At 42.7% G+C, this 20881-nt stretch overlaps 3 protein-coding genes across 5 annotated transcripts in view; 1 reads left to right on the plus strand and 2 right to left on the minus strand.

Moving 5' to 3' along the window:
• The window catches only part of LOC118093170 (solute carrier family 68 member 1), a 16761-nt gene extending 14922 nt beyond the window's left edge, over window positions 1–1839 (minus strand). Inside the window, exon 1 of one of the 2 annotated variants that reach the window (XM_035132060.3) lies at window positions 1560–1839. The gene's annotated coding sequence lies outside the window, so the exon portion shown is untranslated. Of the gene's footprint in view, window positions 1–1364; window positions 1532–1559 lie in introns of those variants that run through there. The other variant, XM_088656690.1, reaches the window with a different exon arrangement.
• CDR2 (cerebellar degeneration related protein 2) lies at window positions 1839–17717 on the plus strand. Its single transcript, XM_035132087.3, has 5 exons — window positions 1839–2139; window positions 10065–10177; window positions 12835–12983; window positions 13715–13879; window positions 14800–17717. Exons 1-5 carry the CDS (start codon window positions 2061–2063, stop codon window positions 15692–15694), a joined length of 1401 nt encoding a protein of 466 aa, XP_034987978.2. The 5' UTR covers window positions 1839–2060; the 3' UTR covers window positions 15695–17717.
• Window positions 17718–18582: 865 nt separating this feature from the next.
• POLR3E (RNA polymerase III subunit E) overlaps window positions 18583–20881 on the minus strand; it is a 40033-nt gene continuing 37734 nt past the window's right edge. For both annotated transcript variants that reach the window (XM_035132085.3, XM_088656688.1), the window contains one exon: window positions 18583–19009. In XM_035132085.3, the coding sequence (XP_034987976.1) occupies window positions 18944–19009 (66 nt within the window). In that variant the 3' untranslated portion in view covers window positions 18583–18943. The remainder of the gene's footprint in view (window positions 19010–20881) is intronic.

Raw genomic sequence — 20881 nt, forward strand, 5'->3', positions numbered from 1 at the left:
ACCCCAAACACCTTATCAGCAAACATAGTCACTTCACTGCTCACTCCTAACTCTAGTTTGTTTATGAATAAATTTAAAAACACAGGTCCCGATACCCATCCTAGAGACACTCCATTTTCTCCATTCGTAGAACTGTTCACTATGCCTACTCTTCACTTTCTGTCACTTAAAAGCTATTTGTGATCTACAAGCAGTACTTAACAGTCCATTTCTCAAAAGGCAATTATAGTAATTGTATCATTGCACACCGCCCCAATCTCCAAACTGTGCAAAATCCCAAGGGTTCCAGGGTCTGGAAATGAAGAAAAGCAGGGACTGTGGTGTCTTTATGATACATGGTTTATTTCACATACAGTATATACAACCTGAGCCTGCAATGGAGGCCTCCCAGCATTGCACTCTGAGAAGTTATTGCTTCTCCCATAGCCACAACAGCCTATGGGTAGCTTGGAAGGGGGTTGGACTGGATGGCCCTTCTGGTCTCTACTCTATGATTTAAAAAGACACCAGCCAAGGATCACCCTTTCTGTATCTTGCTACACTTTACAGACTGCAACTATTTTGGCTCAGCTAACTACAGTATTTCAGAGTTCTGGGTGGGGCTCTGCCTGTTTGCTGGCTGGCCCAGTCTTGTGTCTCTTAAATTTCTAATGGCCATTGCCTTTCCTTTGTCTTTAGCTAATCTCCCCGGTGGTTTCCTGACCTGGAAGCTGGTTTGGCCTGTATTTTAATATTACTAAATCCATTGTCTGGCAGCCTTTTTAACACTCCAAGCATTGCTTAAGTTCTAACACCTATCAAACCCAGGAATTTAGGAGAATCTGCCTAAAACAGCATTATCTGCCTACTTCAACGAAAGCAATCTATTTGATATTTTTATCATGAGGTTGTTTGTTTCTGATAATAAAACACTCTCGTTTTTCTTCGATTTCTGAAGCTCCAGCACTGAGTTGCTTTAAAACCACTATGAACATTTTTAAACAGAGCTACTGCGGCCTTGTTTTTAAGCTTCTGTTTCGTTAACAGGCTTTGAGAATTTTGTTGCGTGAGCCACCTTGTGACGACTAGGCCCTAAATGTATTTACTTAAATCTTAATTTAGGAGGGAGTAAAGCCCTCCTGGGACTTACTTCCGACTAAACAGGTACAGGAGGACGCCACATATCAAGATTTTATAATGCAATTTTAGTAAGTCCTCTCCCAAGATATAATAATGATGTGACCAGGCTGTTTCTTTTGGGGGGAAGAGGAGTTGAAGGCTTATTTCCTCCTCAGAGGTGTTTGATAGAGAGCCCTATTCCGGAGCCCAAGCAAAGGCGTCCGTCCATTTCCCCCACAGCTCTGAAAACCACGCGAAATCCTTACCCGACAATAAGCCCCACTGTTGTGAACGCGGTTTACTCGCAGGTAAGGGTGCACAGCATCGCCCCCCCCCTCAAGCCCACCGCGCTCGGACCCCGCCTGCCTGCCTGCCTGCCCTCCCTAGCAACCCGCTTCGCGCGCGCCTCGTAGCAACAACCCCAACCCTACCCACCTCCCCCCCGACCCGCGAATACTAACCAAGCCTTCGCGCTTGGGCCGCTCAGAAATACTCGGAGGGCGGGTCTTCGCCTTGGAGCCTGGCCCCTCCCTTTCCACCCCATTGGCCAAACCGAGAGCGGCCCGCACGCGATAAGCCAGCGGAGCCGCGGACGGCCCGCCGTCGCCGGCCCGCCATTGGCTCTTCTCAGGGTGGGCTCCGGCTGACTCCGTGTTTTGAATCGCTACCGCCCCAGCCTCTTGCCACGTTGCTCTGCTACTGCCGCCCGTCTCCTTGTTCGGCGTTCTCCCTCCGACCCCCCCCCCCGCTTTCCTCTTCGGGCGGGGTGTTCGGCGCAGTCCGGAAGCGCTCGGGAAAGTTCGGAAGCGCGTTTAAAGCGGAGCGCTCTGCTGAGGCAGAAGCGCGGGAGGGCAAGGGATAAAGAGGCTCGGCGAGGAGCGGGCGTCGGTGCCGGGGGCTCGCGGGCGGCGCTGCTACTCGGGTTGGGAGGCGAGGGCGGCGGCGGCGTCTCCGTCTCCGTCATGTTAACCGACAGTTTGGTGGAGGAGTTCGAGATCCGCGAAGATGAGCCGTGGTACGACCAGCAGGACCTGCAGCAAGGTGAGGGCGGCGGCGGAGCAGAGGGTCGGCCGAGGGTCCTGAGGGGCTGCGGGTGGGTCAGGAGGAGGCTGGGAAAGAGGCGGCGAGGAGAAGCCGCCGGAGAAGGAAGACGGTGGGATTGGGACAATGGCTGAGGGGAGGGGGGAAGACAATGGCTGAGGGGAGTCGAGGTGGAAACTGCGGGAAAGAGAGAAGAAGAGAGACCATGAAACCGTCGAGGAAAGTGAGGGAGTTGGGGTTTTTTCCTTTAATTATTCGAATACGTGAAGAGCCTTGTGGCGCCTTACTGAGGACTAGCGGGTTTCGGAAGCGCGGAGATCCATCCTCACGTGTCGCAGGTAGATGCGCGTGGGGCACGCCCGTGTGAAGAAGACGCCGGGTGCCCAGGCGAAAGAGAAGCGAAGGCTGGCGTTAAAGGGCAGTGGGATGTAGAAAAAGAAAAAGAAAAAGCACAGCCCGTGTCCGTCGGCTTCTTAATTTATAATCCCGCCTTTCGTCCACAGAGCGGAAGGTGATAGTATACATTTATTTTATTTTTAAATGATTGCATTCCACGTTTCTGTTTTAGCGGTGAGGCGCTTTGGTGGCATATAAATATGAAATGGTGGTACTGTAATGTACATAGTTTCCTCCCATCCCATTTCACCCTCGTAACAACCCTGTGAGGTAGGTTAGGCTGAGAGCGAGTGACCGGTTCAAGGTCTCCTAGGGAGCTTCATGGCTCAGTGGGATTATGAATCCTGTTCTCCCTGGTTCTGGTCCAGTCTAACCCAGTTTTTCTCAAGCTTGGGTTCTCAGATGTTCTTCAACTACTATTCCCATGCTGGCTAGGAATGATGGGAGCTGTTGTCCAGCAACATCTAGAGACCCAAGTTGAAGAAAGGTTGGACCTTAACCACTACACCAAGCTGCCTCTTGGTACAAAATGACCCTTCTCAACAGCAGAGAACAATTAATGGATATTGGCAGCAATAGGTCTTTCCTTTATTTCACAGTCATAGTTTCTCTGTTTTTCCTTTTCCTGCTCTCAAATGAGTATTTCTACTCATCCCTTTCATGTTCACCTGCTCATGGCTTCCCCTCCCCCCAAAGTAGCTCATCTCTAGAGTGTATCCCTCATCATTCATCTCAAGCTTTTCACCTGCACCTTTTCATGACCTCGGGAATAAGCCCCACTGAATTCATTAGGACTTCTGTGTAAACATGGTTAGGATCACAGGCTTAGTTCTTTGTCACTCCATCCCTCACTCATTAGCTTAATGGGTTTATTTCCCCCTCCCATCATGTCTTTTACCATCATCAAAGCACATTTTACATTCAGCTTTAATGATTTATTTCTGTTCTCCACTGTATCTGTAGTCATTTCGCTTGCCATTTAGACCCCAAAATGTGATTTGTGGCATAATAAAAGCACACCAAAGCGGCTAGAGAAGGAGAGAGGAGGAAGAAGAAATGAGAACTTATGGGGAGAGAGTAACAAAAACAGGGATGTATGGGTAGAGGCTTGGGAGGTAGTATGCTATGGGGTATGAGTGGCTTAGGGACGCAGGTGCTGCTGTGGGTTAAACCACAGAGCCTAGGGCTTGCCGATCAGAAGGTCGGCAGTTCGAATCCCCGTTGCTCTGTCCCTGCTCCTGCCCACATAGCAGTTCGAAAGCATGTCAAAGTGCAAGTAGATAAATAGGTACCGTTACAGCGGGTGTTTCTGTGTGCTGCCAGAAGCGGCTTTGTCATGCTGGCCACATGACCTGAAAGCTGTACGCCGGCTCTCTTGGCCAATAACGCGAGATGAACGTCGCAACCCCAGAGTCGTCCGCGACTGGACCTAATGGTCAGGGGTCCCTTTATCTTTATTGAGTGGCTGAGGGTGACCAAAGTGCAATGGGAAGGAAGAGAGAAGTTAGGTACTTGGTCTGGGGAAGAGTAATGGGGATTTGGGGACACCTGTTATGATGCTATTTGTGGGGGGACGAACTGGAATTGTGACAATAACTTATGGAAGACACATTGAGGATGCATGATGAGGGGAGAGGACCATGGAAAGTCAGGAAGCCATGGTTCTCAAAATGCGTGCCCAGCATCGCAAACCACTTTAATGGATTTTGTATGCAATTGTATTTTACTGGTACTGCTGTTGGTTTTATTATGTTTGGGGCTGTGGTCGCATAAAAAAGTATCTGTATCTTATGTGTGCTCAGGGGCATTTAAATCTGTTTAGATTCTGCTAAAGATATAGGTACAGTACAAGCCAATTTCTTACAAGTTTTTTTTTTAAGGAAATTGAATCCTTCAGACTTCAGTGGGACTTTCTCAAGAGTGAGGGTGCTTAAAAGGCTCATAAGTAAGCCCCTTGAACATTGTGAAATTTAACTTCCAAATAAACATGTACAGTATGTAATTAGATTTCTGGAAAGCTCTTTACAGACCAGTGAAATTAAACATGTAGTTTAATTTAATGCACATTTGCAAGAAGCACTGGTTCTAGTCTGAATTCATGATCAAATTGGGGTATGAGTTTTTCTAGGTTAATGAATATGAATTCGTTAGTGACACCAAATTGGAAGGGGTGGCTAATACCCCAGAGGACAGGATCACACTTCAAAATGACCTTAACAGATTAGACAACTGGGCCAAAGCAAACAAGATGAATTTTAACAAGGAGAAATGTAAAGTACTACACTTGGGCAAAAAAAAAAATGAAAGGCACAAATACAGGATGGGTGACACCTGGCTTGAGAGCAGTACATGTGAAAAGGATCTAGGAGTCTTGGTAGATCACAAACTTGACATGAGTCAGCAGTGTGATGCAGCAGCTTAAAAAGCCAATGCAATTCTGGGCTGCATCAATAGGAGTATAGCATCTAGATCAGGCATGTCAAACCTGCGGCCCTCCAGATGTTTTGGACTACAATTCCCATCTTCCCCAACCACTGATCCTGCTAGCTAGGGATCATGGGAGTTGTAGGCCAAAACATCTGGAGGGCCGCAGGTTTGACATGCCTGATCTAGATCAAGGGAAGTAATAGTACCACTGTATTCTGCTCTGGTCAGACCTCACCTGGAGTACTGTGTCCAGTTCTGGGCACCACAGTTCAAGAAGGATACTGACAAGCTGAAATGTGTCCAGAAGAGGTCAACGAAAATGGTCAAAGGCCTGGAAAAAATGCCTTATGAGGAACGGCTTAGGGAGCTGGGTATGTTTAGCCTGGAGAAGAGAAGGTTAAGGGGTGATATGATAGCCATGTTCAAATATATAAAAGGATGTCATATAGAGGAGGGAGAAAGGTTGTTTTTTGCTGCTCCAGAGAGGCGGACACGGAGCAATGGATTCAAACTACAAGAAAGAAGATTCCACCTAAACATTAGGAAGAACTTCCTGACAGCAAGAGCTGTTCGGCAGTGGAATTTGCTACCAAGGAGTGTGGTGGAGTCTCCTTCTTTGGAGGTCTTTAAGCAGAGGCTTGACGGGCATATGTCAAGAATGCTTTGATGGTGTTTCCTGCTCGGCAGGGGGTTGGACTGGATGGCCCTTGTGGTCTCTTCCAACTCTATGATTCTATGAATTAAACTACCGGTAGAGAAATTCAGTTGGTGGAAGACCTTCAAGATTTTAGCACTACTTACTTCAATGAGACTAAGTAAGCCATAGAAAGGTTGAGACCCTGTTCTTGCGTCTTACGGTAAATGTTTAAAAACTACAGGTGCCCATGTATTTGTATTTAGAATAAATTGCATTTCAAGGAATAAGGCAGATTGTGCTATAAGATGTTCCATAAAGCTGGCAACAACATAATTGTGCTGCTGAGTAGGGTATGTATAGAAGAAAAATGAGTTTGGTATGCAGTCTGGAGGAGGCTTGTGGGGTACAGAGATAGAAAGAGGGCCTTTCTTATGGTAAAAACAGCCAATATTTTACAGTACAGCTCTGCTTGGCTTTTTCAAGGACCAAGAATTAGACTCTGACTTGTATCTAGGAAGCTGCAGGGGTGTCACATAATTCACCTTTGGATGCTGGAAGTGTAACTGTTGAAATTCTCCAATTTTATTTTTGTTTGTTTGTTCAGTGTTATATTGGTTTGTGCAGAAGCTGTTGTGATATATGTATTCTTTTGCTCACGTAACAACATTTCTTGTAGTGCCAGTAACTTCAACATGCATTACTTCTACATAAGCCAATGAACTGCAGTGTGTGCTTAAAAATAGAGCTCTTTCTTCAAATAGTATCTAGGACTTGTATTACCCAGTTTAAAAACCTTGAAATAGCCAGGAAATGGGGACAGTCAAAGGCACGTCTGAGATGTATTTATATAGTCAAAGCTCTTTCTTGCTGCATTGTTATACAACTGTTTGAATATGTAGCTCCTTTAATAAGTCAGCTTGATCTTTGTCATTCTTGCATTGACAGTCCAACTTCATTGCATTATTGCAGTCAACTAACCATTCTTCTGCCAACATTCAATTTTAAATTGGCATTTTCAAGCTGTGGAAAAGGGAAGGTGTGATTTAGAAACACACACACACACACACACACACACAAAGTGTTAAGTTTCTGAGACACTTAAATGATTTTCCATTGTTTGGAATTTCCAGTTCAAAGTATTACTGATTTTTTTAAAAGTTAAAATATGCTTTTGTCTCTCCAATGGAAGATTTCAATAAACATGTACTGTATAACTTTGCCTTAAGCTTTGTAATTTTTGTCTTACACCATGTGGACAAATGATTTATAATGTCTCATTATCAGCAGTTGTCTTGAACAGCTTCAGTCTCCCCTCTATTATACTGCTAATGCATTTCAATATTTGGAATGTGGCATTTATGATTCATTTTGCAGCCTCAGGCAGAGAACTGTACATTGCTACTTCAGGACTGTTTAATCTAGTTGGAATGACAAATTGCAAAACTGGTATGGTAATTCTCCAGGCACTAAAGATGTTGGTGGAGAAATATAAACTTCCAAAGAGGCTTTAATTTCCAGAAGCATTCCTTGTTTAGGTTCAGTGATGGCTTCCTTACTATGACTGCAGAAGATGTAGAGCCTGAACTTAGTTTTGCAGGCGGAGAGTGTAGAGAATTCAAGTGAACAGTGGTGACAAGAGACTTTCTTTGATGTCATGGACAAATTAAAAATTAACAAATCTGTCTGTCTGGCATCTAGAGTTAAAGAACTCAAATATGAAAATGCTGACTATATGGCAAAAATATGTAACGTGTCCCTAAGATTGACCTCTGTACTAGAGGCCTGGAAAGCAGCCAATAGAACACTGATTTTTTAAAAAGAAATCAAGGGAACTGCAGGCCAGCTGGTGTAACATCTGTTGTGATGGAATCGCTATTAAAGATATCATTTTTTATCAAGCATTCAGAACGGGAGTGGGAAACCTTTTTGAGCCAGAGTGCCACATTCCCCCGTGGGGGACCTTCTGGGGGGCTGCTTGCCACTGTTGGGGCAGAGGAGAAAGTGAGTGAAACAGTTGGTTACTCTTAACTTCACATTCCAGCTATACACAAATCAGAGGTTTCTACACACATACACCTACCTATCCAGGCAGGCATAAGGCATTCAAGGGCATATTCCAGCCAGGCAAAAGCATTTGAGGAAGGTGAAGGGGCAAGGCCTAGGGAGAATCTTGAGTCATATAGAAAGGTATATGAATTTCATGAAATAAACAAACCTGGAGGGTCACAGATTCCCAGTCGCTGCTCCAAATCTAAACTTTCAATTACATCCCTGGTGTGCATTTTTAAAATTACATTTCTGTTTCTTCTCTCTTCCAAAGCATTCAAGGTAGCATACATGGTTGTTTCCCCCCACCCTTTCCATTGTATCCTCACAAGAGTTCTGTGAGGTAGGATAGACTGAAAGAGAGTGACTGGCTAAAGGTCACCTGGTGAGCTTCATGGCTGAATGGCGTTTTGAACTCTAGACTCCCATATTCTAGTCCAGCACCCTTAACCACTTCACGACACTGGCTCTGCATGGGTGTGGCAGTGTTGTCATAGGTCTAACAGTACGGTGGATGTAGAAAGTCAGAGTTGAAATGGGGTTGTTGTCCTGTTGCTGTTTAAATTTTGAATGCAGCTTCGTAGGGAATCTAATACCACTTTCAGGAAATTGTTAGTGATGGAGTAACTGAACTTTGAACTGCTAAGCATAGGCAAATGCATTTAATGGTTGAGTAATGGGTTAGGAAGGTTGTGTCTTGAGTATTAATCAAGTTTTCTTGTATTGCCGCTCTTCTGGGTGGCATTTAAACAGAGGTTCTCCATTTTTCTTCATTTTATCCTCCAAACCTGACAACAGCTGTCTTCATGGCAGTTCCAGAGATTGTTAAAGAGGATTATGTTGAATTCTAGCTTGAGTATATTTTGGTGTAACTTTGGCGTAGAGCAAAAAATGGCCACTTGTTACTTAAAAAGCTAGCTTGGCATAGGAGGAGGCAACTTGTTAAGTCTCTGAGTTCTTCCTGATATATTTTAAGATGCTGATCTATGTAGCTGTGAAGGAAAAGCATTAAATAAAATTCTGTATTCTAAACACTTGGTAACCAGAATAACTTGTTCAGTCAGTGGCAAATTATCTGCTTTTAAGTCTTGCAAATACTGCTAGGAGAAGTCTCTTCTTAAAACGTGTTAGTTTAGTTAAAACGCATGTTAGTTATTAAATGTTTTTAAAAACTGGAAACAAAAAAGGATAAAAATGTGAATGAAATAGTACAAACTGTGGGCTTTGTGTGATGCTGTTCAAGGGTGCACTGCTCCAAAAGTGAATTGGAGAACTGTCATGTTGACAAATAGCATGATAGCTAAGGAAAACTCGTCTTTAAGGGTTATACCAGGTTCTTGACACATCACAGACAGGCAGCATGAATATATGTAAGCTCTCACAGTTGGAAAAGAGGTGCCGATGGCAGGGAATGCTCTTGAGCTTGATAAATGGCTAACATGACAGATTTTGATTTTACCAATTTCTCGTGAAGAGCCAGTGTCGTTAAGAGCGGAATTGTAATCTGGTGAACCGGGTTCACGTCTCTGCTCCTCCACATGCAGCTGCTGGGTGACCTTGGGCTAGTCACACTTCTTTGAAGTCTCTCAGCCCCACTCACCTCAGAGTGTTTGTTGAGTGGGGGAGGAAGGGAAAGGAGATTGTTAGCCGCTTTGAGACTCCTTAGGGTAGTGATAAAGCGGGATATCAAATCCAAACTCCTCCTCCTCCTCCTCCTTCATATTTAGGGTGTGCAGGTTTTAAGAATCTGTTGAATTTCAGCATGTTGCAACTTGTAAGCCTTTGGTATCAACAGAAGTTGACCTGTTTTTAAATAACATGCATTTATAGAGCTGTAGTGATGACTAGGTATCAGATAATGCTAACAGGACCAGTGGTCAGGGATGGTGGGAATTGTAGCCCCAAAACAGCTGGAGGGCCAAGTTTGGCCATGCCTGAGAGTCTATACCAAATACTGGAGAGGAAGCAAAAGCAACTATGGAAACTTTGGTGCTGACTGAATAGAATATTTTAATTGTGCTTGTTTACTGCCTACATAGCACTGAACTTGAAAACTTAGTGGTCAGGTGGCACCTTAGTGCACAAGAGCTTGGGTAGGAAATTGAGTAGAGTACTTGAAGCATCTGCTTTTTAAACTGTATGACTTGAAATAGGTAAGTCCTAGAAGGGTATCACTAATTTCTCTCTACTTACATTGCAATGAGGATGTATTAGAGGGTCAAAATAAGAGATGGACGGAACTCTAGCATCCATAAAGTACACAGAGAACAAACCTGGGAAAATGTGAACTCTGATTAGTTCTTAGGAATTGTAGGTTTTGGTTTTGGTTTTTTTAAGTGCCGTAACCATTGTTACCAAAGTTTGACTTGAAAAACACAATAGGCATTGCACCAGTTTAAATACACACAACTCATTTTAGATCTCCATCTTGCTGCTGAGCTTGGGAAGACGCTCTTGGATCGGAACACAGAGTTGGAGACATCCCTGCAGCAGATGTATTCCACCAATCAAGAGCAACTGCAGGAGATAGAGGTAACAACTGCACATTGGGTACAAGTGAGCATAAGGGACAGCCCAAAGGCTATATGCCTATTATTCTGGCCTAGAGCAGTGACTGTACTTCAGACCAGAAAGTCCTCTTATTTGAATCTTCAGTCATGAACTCACAGATGGTCCAGGCAAGCTGTCTTTTGCATGGCCCCACTGCCTACCTGCAATATTAGGTTACTCCTTATGGGGTCATGGTTAGAATTACTGCAAGATAATGGAAATGAAGTGTTTGAACACATGAAAGCCAAATATTTAATTTGCTAAACTTAGGCTCGATGTGTACAAGGCACTGAGGATTTTCCTTTTCCTTCCTTTTTCTAGATCTAGGGGGGAAATAACATATTGGTGTATGAATGTATTTTTATTGAAGTTAGCTGTAGTGTTCAGTGCCTATCAATTTGGTTTTTATGTTTAACTTTTGTATTACAAGCTGCCATGGGAATTGTAGAACTGATGGGTAGAATAGATTTGATCCTATGCTCTTTTAAAATGTGGGGGTTTGGGGGGTATTGGGTGGTTGTTTTTATTTTGATTATGTATTTTGTGGTTTTATGTTTTGATTTTATTCTGTGAACTGCCCTGAGACCTCCAGTTATAGGGCAGTATATAAATTCTATTAATTATTATTATTAAAAATAAAAAATAGAATATTAATGTACCAAATAAATGCAACAGTTTGCTTGTTCCCCCAGTAAAAGGCTTTGCAATTGAGGGTGGTGTTTTCTGTTCAATTACATGGATTCAGCTTTTTGTGTCTACCAACCAAGGGTGCAAATCTGCTTCTGCTAAAGGAGTATGTGGCTCCTCTAGAGTATGGATGTTTGCAGAATGAGAAGAGTACAGAATAAAGTTCCAATCTGGTGCCTTCTGGATGTTGCTGGACCACAACTATCATCTCTGACCACTGGTCAGAGCTCATGGGAATGTAAGTCCAAAACATATGGAAGGCAAAAGGTTGAGGAAAGCTGGTGTGGAGCATATGTGTGTGCGTGTGTTATGTACTTCATTTGAAGTTGTACGTAAAGCATGTTTTAAATGGTTTTGGTTGCAACCGATTACCAGTTTACCTGGGAATAACTCGTATTGATTTCAAGTGGGGCTTTCTTCTAAGCAACAATATACAATATTGCATTGCTAGTTGCACTCTCAACTACAAGTTGGTTCTGATCAATTTGAAAGCTTCCTCTCCGTGTTTCTGATAACATGACATTGTAGATGTCATTTTAGCTGGCAGTGCTTCATTATAACAAGATCTTCAGCTTGCTTTCAGAATAGCAGACAAATTTAATCTGGTTCATGTTTACACTGAGATTCAGGCTAATGCTAACCTTGGCTAAACTCTGTGTTGCTCACAGGCTGACTATAAATTGCAACAGGTAATATGTCTAATTGATTCTAATAGGGTAAAGGTTGCGGGTGGTACTAGATTAACTTGTAATCCTGCTTTAGACTTCTCAAAATGTAAGCCTATCAATCATTTTAATGAGGTAAATAAAAAGATTCCAGCACAGAAGATTTGATTATATAATCAATAGGCTACTAGGCAACTTAGAGTAGTGGCTTTAAACTTTAGGTTCTCCGAAAGATTCATGTATTAGCAACATGTACAAAACTCCAGCATTCAGTTATCATAATTCTTCCTGTGCAACTTCTTTGGCATATCGATTCACTTGAAATATGCTAAATGGAACTGTTCTCACCAGTGATCACAAGTCATTTTACTGCATTTCTATTTCTCATAGTTGGAAACATGCGATTGAATACTGTTTGAGGCAGAAATCCAGAGTTTGCCTCTCTTGCAAAGCAGCTTAAAGTTAATGGTTTAGTATTCTTACGCCAGACACCTCTTAGCCAAGGCTATCTGAAAGTAGTTTTCACAGCTTTAAAAATAAACCACGTTATACTTCTTGAATAAAGAAGCTTCCACTAAACATTTAATATAGATTTAAAACAGGAGCCCCTTGACGGGGATTGCAAGAGTAACTCAATTTATAAAGGGGGAAAGTAGGAACTCACTATCAGCTGACAAGATATGCTATGCAGTGATGCCCTATTTACCCATTATGTCTTTTCAGCTTCTTGTAGTTTTAGAAATAAACCCTTGAGTCAAAATCTCAAGCTCTCTTTCAAGTGTGGCTAAGGGTTAAAGCATGCCCAGTGGAGTGTTTCACTGTGAACAAGAGATTAGTCAGTCTCAAACTTTATGTTCCCATCAATTTCCAAAATGGTTTGCCATGGTGGAGGGTCATGTTTGAGATAGAAAGCCTGTTGGGCCATGTACTTCAACTATGTTGAATCCTAGGCCTAATTTTATCTTCCTTTTTACGTAACTTTACCATGACTTGTGTGCTTGGAGAGTTAAAATGGGAAAGCTCTGTGTTTACTCCTGCAAAGACCTTTAGCGGTCTGAGAGATTACTCTGGCCTGAGTTGTTTGAAAAAGGTTGAAAAAGGTTAGTTGCATAGTGCCTCTCATTTGGGGTAAGAAGAAAGCTTATGTACTTCAGTATCCTCATGCTAATCTTAACTATCATTGCTTGAGATTGCAAGGAAAGCAGAAAAAGTAATGTAATTTCAACTGCTGGTTGAGAAACCCCTCTTTAATTACATTTGCAACATTAACCATATATTATTTTGTAGTATCTTACAAAGCAGGTGGAACTTCTGCGTCAAATGAATGATCAACATGCCAAAGTTTACGAACAGCTTGATGTCACTGCCAGAGAACTGGAGGATGCTAATCAAAAGCTAGTTTTTGACAGTAGAGCCTCACAGCAAAAGATAATAAGGTAATATGCTCCTGTGGCACTTTGTTTCCCTTCCTTAACATGCACCATATATATAATGCATATTTTACTCCAACAATGTTTGTATAATTCAATAGTTGTTTGACCCCCCCCCCCCGGATTCTGCCTGGGCTGAGGTTGGGAGTAGGTACTGACTTTTCTTCCTTTGTCCCCCTATATCCCTCCTGCCACCACTTTCATTAAGTTAACAGCTGAACTGAAAGATTCCGTCCTTGTTTGAATATACTGTAGCTTCTCTCTAATCTTGCAAAATGGAATCCACTAGAAAAGCAGTCTTTATCTGGGTCAGGGAGATGTATGTTAAAGTGACATGGAGCCTTTGGAGGTACTTGTTGGCTTTTCCTCCACGGGATGGTGGTGGAAAAAGAATGAACCCTTATACCAGGCATCCCCAAACTTCGGCCCTTCAGATGTTTTGGACTACAATTCCCATCTTCCCCGACCACTGGTCCTGTTAGCTAGGGATCATGGGAGTTGTAGGCCAAAACATCTGGAGGGCCGCAGTTTGGGGATGCCTGCCTTATACCTTCTCCCAATCATACTTTGGGGGTCAAGTAATAACCAATAGATCCAGAGTTTCTGACTCCCAGAGTCAAGATCCTGGAACACAAACACCTCTCAAAGAAAACTGCAGTTTAAACAATTGTTGATGTCTCAAACTTGACTTATGCTGACAAATTTGTGTACTTCTGTCCGTGCAATTTTTTCCTCAGCCTTACTGAGACTATTGAAAGTCTTCAAGCACATATTGATGATCTCCAGAGACAAGTGGAAGAGTTGAAGAATTCTGGGCAAGGGTACGCGAATCGTGAACGGTGTGAGCATCCAAGATCTGTTCATAGTTTTGCATGTCTGAAGGAATTGTATGACCTTCGCCAGTAAGTTTCAAGTTCATTTTAAAAGCGGTCTTTTTATGTGGCAAAGTTATTTAATGTTGTTCAGTTTTGGCAGAGAAGTAAAAAAAAGTTGAGCATATTCTGATTAGGAAATGTGTCAAGTTTAGTGATGGCATATGATTAACCAAAGTCAAATACTGTTATTGAAGATCTGTCCTCATCAGCTCTTAAGTGAACCTGTCATATATAGCCACGTGTGTATATTTTTCTGACCTTTTTGAAGCTCTGGATAACTTGGGGCTGCTTTCTGCACTTTAGTTGAAAACGATGTTGGGGATTTTTGTAAAGGAAGATCCCGGGAAATCTAGGTCTCTTTCATTAGCCCTTCAAAGGTCTCTAAATAAGTCTAGTTCCTGTTTTCTTCAGGCCAACTAGTGACAGACCTTTTTCTTTAAGGTCAACCATTAAGGTGTTTGCCTTATGTCAGAACTGGTCTTGTATCCTTAGGAATATTGCAGCAACAGTATGGCTTTCAGAAGGTTGGTAGAGTGTCATAGGGATGGAGACTCGATGGTGACTGTTACAAGTTGATATAGATGCGTGTTCTCTGAATTTCAGGACAGTAGAAACTGTAAAATTGTCCAACCCAGATCCTCTTTCTGAAGAAAATGATCTAGTTTAAGTTGTTGATTTAACTCTACAATGCTTACCTAGGTATTTCTAGCCTTTTACAAAGGCAAGGTACAATCTCTAGTTTTTGTAGAGACCTAATACAGGCAGCTCTTTCACTTTAGGGTTCATGTCTAGAAACTGGAACACATTGCTGTGCTTTATTCATCCATGAAAATGTGGTCTCATGAGTGTAATGTATAAGGTTAAATTCTCTACAACATATACAAAAAAATGAGTTATTGGGAAGAGCGAACTAATGCTTTTCATTGGCTCTTGTTGTTTGTGTCTAGGTATTTTGTACACGACCATGTTTTTGCGGAAAAAATTACTTCTGTGGATAGCCAGCTGAGTCCTCTGGAGGAAGAAAACCAGAGCTTAAAAAAGGCAATGACTCTTTTGCAAGCACAGCTCAGCATGGAAAAAGAGAAGAGGACGACGATGGAGGAAGAGTACCGTCTCATGCTGAAGGAGAACTGTGATCTTGAGCAGAGGTTGGTGGATATCAATCTATACCGAGCCAGAGCTGAAGAGCTTGAGTTTGAAGTGGCTGAAATGAAGCAGATATTTCAGTCTGAAAGCACCTTTGCTAATGGGGTGGAAAAGCTAGTTCCAGAGTCTTTTTTTATTTCCTTCAAAGATTCTTTAGAGAGAGAGCTGAGTCAGAGCCCTTCAGATTGGAGCTCTTCCGATGGGGTTCTTTTAACTGTCCCAGAACCCGACAGAAGAGCACTCAAAAGAAGCACCAGCGAGACCTTCCTTGGCAGTGTTGCAGGTGGGGATCTTCTAATAAAGGGCCATGAAGAAACCTGTATCCGGCGGGCAGAGGCTGTAAAGCAAAGGGGCATCTCTCTGCTTAATGAGGTTGATGCACAGTATAACGCTTTGAAGGTCAAGTATGAAGAACTCCTGAAGAAGTGTCAACTAGACGAGGAGTCATTGAAACATAAAGCTGTACAAACTTCTAAACAGTATTCCAAAGATGTCAGAGTGGGGAATAAATCCTTGGACATGTGTGTTGGAGAAGCTGAACCCACAAATGCTGACCCAGACCCAGCCAGCTTGCCTTCAAACCCTCCACCCGAATACAAGCTTCTCTTTAAGGAAATCTTTAGTTGTATCAAGAAAACCAAACAGGAAATAGATGAACACCGAGCAAAGTATAAATCCTTTCCTTCTCAGCCTTAACAAACTTTCTGAACATCACTACTACCTTAGAAAACCATTGTTCTTGAAGTAGCTGTCTGAATGTTTCATTTGAAACACTGCTGCATGTCTGTTCTGCTAGGGTATATGTAGGTTGACTTCTTTAAACTTGTAGGATGGGTTGGGTCCACTTGATTTGGTGTGTGTGTGTGTGTGTGTATGACACGGTTGTTGCCACCAAATGATAAACTGATTTGCTCCGGACATTGCAGATTATGCTAAATTGGCAAATGAAACGGTTAGGTGACTCTGCTAACTGCACTTAATGCCTGGTAATAAAAGTTGTATTTTGGAGAATTGGAAACCACCCAGGGGCAGCATATAGAGTTGTCACTCATGGAGGTCTACTTTTTGGATTCTTTCTGCGGTCCTGAGTTGGAAAATAGAAATTCTTCTGTAGTGTTGTGTTTATCTTCAACAATGGCAATTTGGCCATTAAACATGGTATGAAATTAAATTGCAAGTCTGGTACGTTTTTAAAAAGCAACCTCCTTGCATTTAATATTTGACTCCAAAGATTTATTTGCTTTTGTCAGACCTATAATTTAAAGTAATAAATTTAACAAGAAACGTCATGCAGAGATCCATCACTAGTTTAATTTGCTTGATTAGATGGACGTTGGTTCTTCTGGAAATAAAGTATATGGCTGCTGTCTTGAAAAGAAATTGTTGCTATAGGTATGATTGGAACAGAGAAGTGGCCATTGCTGAGTGTGCTACTTTTGAGTAACAAGTGTTCTGTATGTATCCATTCTGTGTGTATGCTAGTTCGAATTGCTCCTGGAGGCAGGCAATCTTTTGGTGTCTAGTTGGGAGTTTCGGAAGCTTTCATCCCCTGAAAAGATGAGCAAAGATTGCTTCCACTGTTCTGTGAAATATAGGCAGTCTTTTTCGCTGAACATCTTAAATAGGTCCGGCTATTCTATCGGCAGGATTTCTCACTGTATAAACATTAAGTACTTTGAACTAAATAAGGCTTGAGCTGAATGCTAGCTTTGTATGACGTAGATTATAATGTCACATCAAAGGGAAAATGCCAGAGAATGTTTTATGCAGGACCTTTATTTCACATGAATTGGCAGTTTAAGCTTCTGTTCCTGGATCTTTCACCTCTACTGCATACCTAGTTTAAGACTAAACTGGTAAGATTTTGAGCATTAATGCTTTGAGTATCAGCTGGGCCCCATCATAGCTGCCTGAACCAGTGACCATGCCTCTTATGCGTGGAGTTGTCATTGGAGTAGCAAATGTTCTGTATGTAAAAGGGACTATGGTGTGATAGGGGGGTATATTTGAGGTATATTTAATGTATAGTGTTCTTATGGCAGAAGGTTATGGGTTCAACACACTGTTCTGCTAATAATGGCATTTGTTGCCAAGACCACGTGCATGTAATTGTTCACTTGTCTTAAGAATACTGTATTTAACATGGAGGATGGCTGCATGTAGCCTAGAAAACCTTGAACAAGATGTAAAAGGAATAGGTAGGTGTCACTATGCATAATTTTCTAGGCTGTACAAAACTGTTCCCAAAAGAACCTTCTGCGATTGCAAGTTGAACTTGAAAGCAAATCATCTTATCGCAGTGCTTTTAAATTACTGAGCACATAGCTCTAAGAACAGGCCTCTGTTCCCTAAAGTTGCTCAGTAACGGAGCTGAGGATTTAGAAGGGTTTACCAGTTAACCAGTACTGTATAAGATGACATGTTTTTTCAAGGGTAAAATGTACTGTACCTGTCAACAGTAGTGATATGATGACATTACTAGTTAAACTGAACATGTGCGGCTTAAGGGATATCGCAGCTTTAATTTGGTTTCTGCTATTGCAAACATCTCTGCCTTATGTACAGTGTAAAATGGGAATGGCTTCTTGTTCTTGAATTACATATTTTTCCTGGATATGGAAACACTCCACCAAACTGTGTATTTAAGCTTATTTAAAGATTTGTAAGCTACTCTGAATTTTTTTTAATCCCATCACAAATAAATCCCTTCAACAAATAAGCTTCTGATGTGTGTGTGTGTGTGTATGTCTTGTGTTTAAGTGAGATTTGCCAGTTGATTACTAACTAGGTGCTTGGAAGCTTGTAGAAAAACCACTTAATGCTTTTTCCAATACCTTTAGAGCTATGGGGGTGGGAAAGGGGAAGGATATTCTGGGCAGCCTCAGTCTATCACTGGTATACTTGGTACTGCTGCTGTATTAGGCAAATGTCTGTTTTGAAAGAATAAAGTTATCTCCACCTGCATTGACTCCAGAACACTGCAGTCCAGCTCATGTGCCTAAATGTTTTTTGGGAGGTTGATGAGCTGTGTTATCATTGATCATTAAAATCACAACTACAGAGTGCACCTATTGTATAAAAGATTACTAGCAACCACCACCCTATACATTTAAAATGAAATGCATAGCGGCTAACAAGCCCACTTGTTCTCAACAGATTTCCCAACTAGCAGCAGAAAAAAACCCTACGTTTAACTACACTTACAGCCTTTCATTCTATGATTCTTTGGAAAAACCCACCTTCAGGGCAAAGGTAGAAAGTGGTGGTGCTCAAGCTAATGTTATTGTCAACCTTCAAGGTGAAATTTTATCTGAAGCAATAGAGGATCTGTACTGGCACCAAGTATGGTGATTCAAACTGCACATAGTTGAGGCACCATTTGCTAGCTATGCAAAAAAGAACACACACCCCCAACCATAATGCGTCTTCCTATTTCCAGAAACAATTGGCAGCTTCATACTTGAGACAGTATTTAATACAACTCTTCCCTAGAACCAGAGGTAGGGGTGTTCCTTGCTTTCCCAAAAAAGGATGCAGATGAACTAGAAGAACATTTGGGATTTTAAAAATGATTTCCCACTATCTAAGTGTAAACTTGCAATTTATTGGCATTAGTTACAAAATAAAACATTAGATCATGATCTGTAACATCTGGGTCAGTAGGTGGGTTTTTTTTTCCTTTTTTGTGATAAGTTAATATATTAGGAATCCCAAATTAACCTAACAACTCGCAAAGATCCAATTTTTCTCTTTGTGTTGAACGGTGGCATTTTGGATGCCATGCAGACATGTAGATGAGCAGCTCTGTGTCCATAACTTCATCCATCCATAGGGCTGTGAGGAGAACAGGCTCTGCCCCTCATCATTCTGCTTTCCCGCCTGTTCCACCTTTTTCTGCTTCAGTCCTGGAGTTCATCCAATGCAATTAAAGCAAAACCCCTTTTGTCAAGATGTCGGTTGCTGTACTGTCCCTTTAAGATACCACATGCCACCCTGGCTTACACAGCAGTCCTGGAAGAAAGGGGAAAGCTGTTGAGAAGTATTGTTATAATCTTCTAAAGTAGACGTGCAACAGAAGATTTCTGCCCCCAATTGCATACCACCAGAATTAAGGTCAGTGAGGTGGGGTGAGGGAAGGGTGAACAGGCAGCCATTGTCCTCTAAGATGAGAATACCAAGAATGTGGGGGGGGGGGAGGAATACATTAATATCATTTTCATTACAAACTATATACTGCATAGCATTTTTTAAAAATAAATAAAAATGTGTAAACTTATTTAAAGCTTTACCATTTGCACACTTCACAAGGATGCACAAATGCAAAATAGGTAAAGAGGTGGCAACTGCCGGATGTTGGGAGCCAACAAAAACTGGTCCCCTGAGCCCCGTCCCTGTCCTGCATAACACAACATCAGGGGGACTTCTGAGCACCAACAATCTGCCAGCTGCTTTTCCAGCTCTAAAACTGAAGAGGTCTAGTCTGTGGGTTTGATACCCGCTTCTCCCCAGCTCTACATCCTTGGAGGAGAAATGGAGGCTGTCCTTTCTGTGCTTGACACAGTCACCCGAAGGAAGTTAGCCCCCCACCCACCCACTGCAAGTGGTTTTGTGGACCCCAGAAGGTTAGGAATACGGGGGTTTAACTGGATTGTCAATGCTCATTCAACGAACCCAGGATTCTCAACATGTGCCTCCAACATGTACATTTGAGAAACTGAAAGGAAAGAAGCCATCATTCTCAACAGCCCCGAGCAGTTAATTATGTGTGTAATTCACTGCCACCCTTGCTATTTGCTAAGCTCCTCTAAACTGCACAACTCCAAGGACTCTCCCTCATTGCTCCCCATGAGGTTAATAGGGCGGCAGCAACCCAGGGGAGCCACAGAGAAGAGCTGTTGGCTGAAAAAAGCAACTGCTTTGGTGCCTGCTGCAAACTTCTGTTGATACAATCTAGGCAACTAGAAGGATCCTCGGAGAACACAACCTTCCCTGGTAACACTTCCAATGGGAATCATTTGGCGCTGTGGTTAAACCACTGAGCCTAGGGCAGGGGTCCCCAAACTAAGGCCCGGGGGCCGGATGCGGCCCAAACACCTTCTAAATCCGGCCCGCAGACGGTCTGGGAATCAGCATATTTTTACATGAGTAGAATGTGTCATTTTATTTAAAATGCATCTCTGGGTTATTTGTGTGGCCTGCCTGGTGTTTTTACATAAGTAGAATGTGTCCTTTTATTTAAAATGCATCTCTGGGTTATTTGTGGGGCATAGGAATTCGTTCATATTTTTTTTCAAAATATAGTCCGGCCCCCCACAAGGTCTGAGGGACAGTGGACCGGCCCCCTGCTGAAAAAGTTTGCTGACCCCTGGCCTAGGGCTTGCTGATCAGAAGGTCGGCGGTTCGAATCCCTGTGACGGGGAGAGCTCCCGTTGCTTGGTCCCAGCTCCTGCCAACCTAGCAGTTCGAAAGCATGTCAAAATGCAAGTAGATAAATAGGAACCGCTACAGCGGGAAGGTAAACGGCGTTTCCATGTGCTGCTCTGGTTTGCCAGAAGCGGCTTTGTCATGCTGGCCACATGACCTGGAAGCTGTATGCCGGCTCCCTCGGCCAATAATGCGAGATGAGCGCGCAACCCCAGAGTCGGTCACGACTGGACCTAATGGTCAGGGGTCCCTTTACCTTTACCTTTTTTACAGAAACAATCACAACACAGCATTGCAACTCAGTTACCTGGCTGGAAGCACCATTAAAGCACGAATCCGCTAATTGGTGCAATTAACTAATTAGCTGTCTGAATGCAGATTAAAAAGAGAGAGCACATGCACTCCCAGAGATCACATCCAGCCATCTGGCCTGCCTCCTTTTCAGCTTCCCCACCAACC

Source organism: Zootoca vivipara, chromosome 13, assembly GCF_965207765.1.
Source record: "Zootoca vivipara chromosome 13, rZooViv2.hap1.1, whole genome shotgun sequence".
Taxonomy (NCBI): Eukaryota; Metazoa; Chordata; class Lepidosauria; order Squamata; family Lacertidae; genus Zootoca; species Zootoca vivipara.

Bases quoted from the DNA above. Each gene is read 5' to 3' on its own strand.
- CDR2 (XM_035132087.3), top strand. From the start codon at position 2,061: ATGTTAACCGACAGTTTGGTGGAGGAGTTCGAGATCCGCGAAGATGAG. The intron at 10,178-12,834 runs GTAACAACTGCA...ATTATTTTGTAG, and splicing joins AGCAACTGCAGGAGATAGAG to TATCTTACAAAGCAGGTGGA. The intron at 13,880-14,799 runs GTAAGTTTCAAG...GTTTGTGTCTAG, and splicing joins GAATTGTATGACCTTCGCCA to GTATTTTGTACACGACCATG.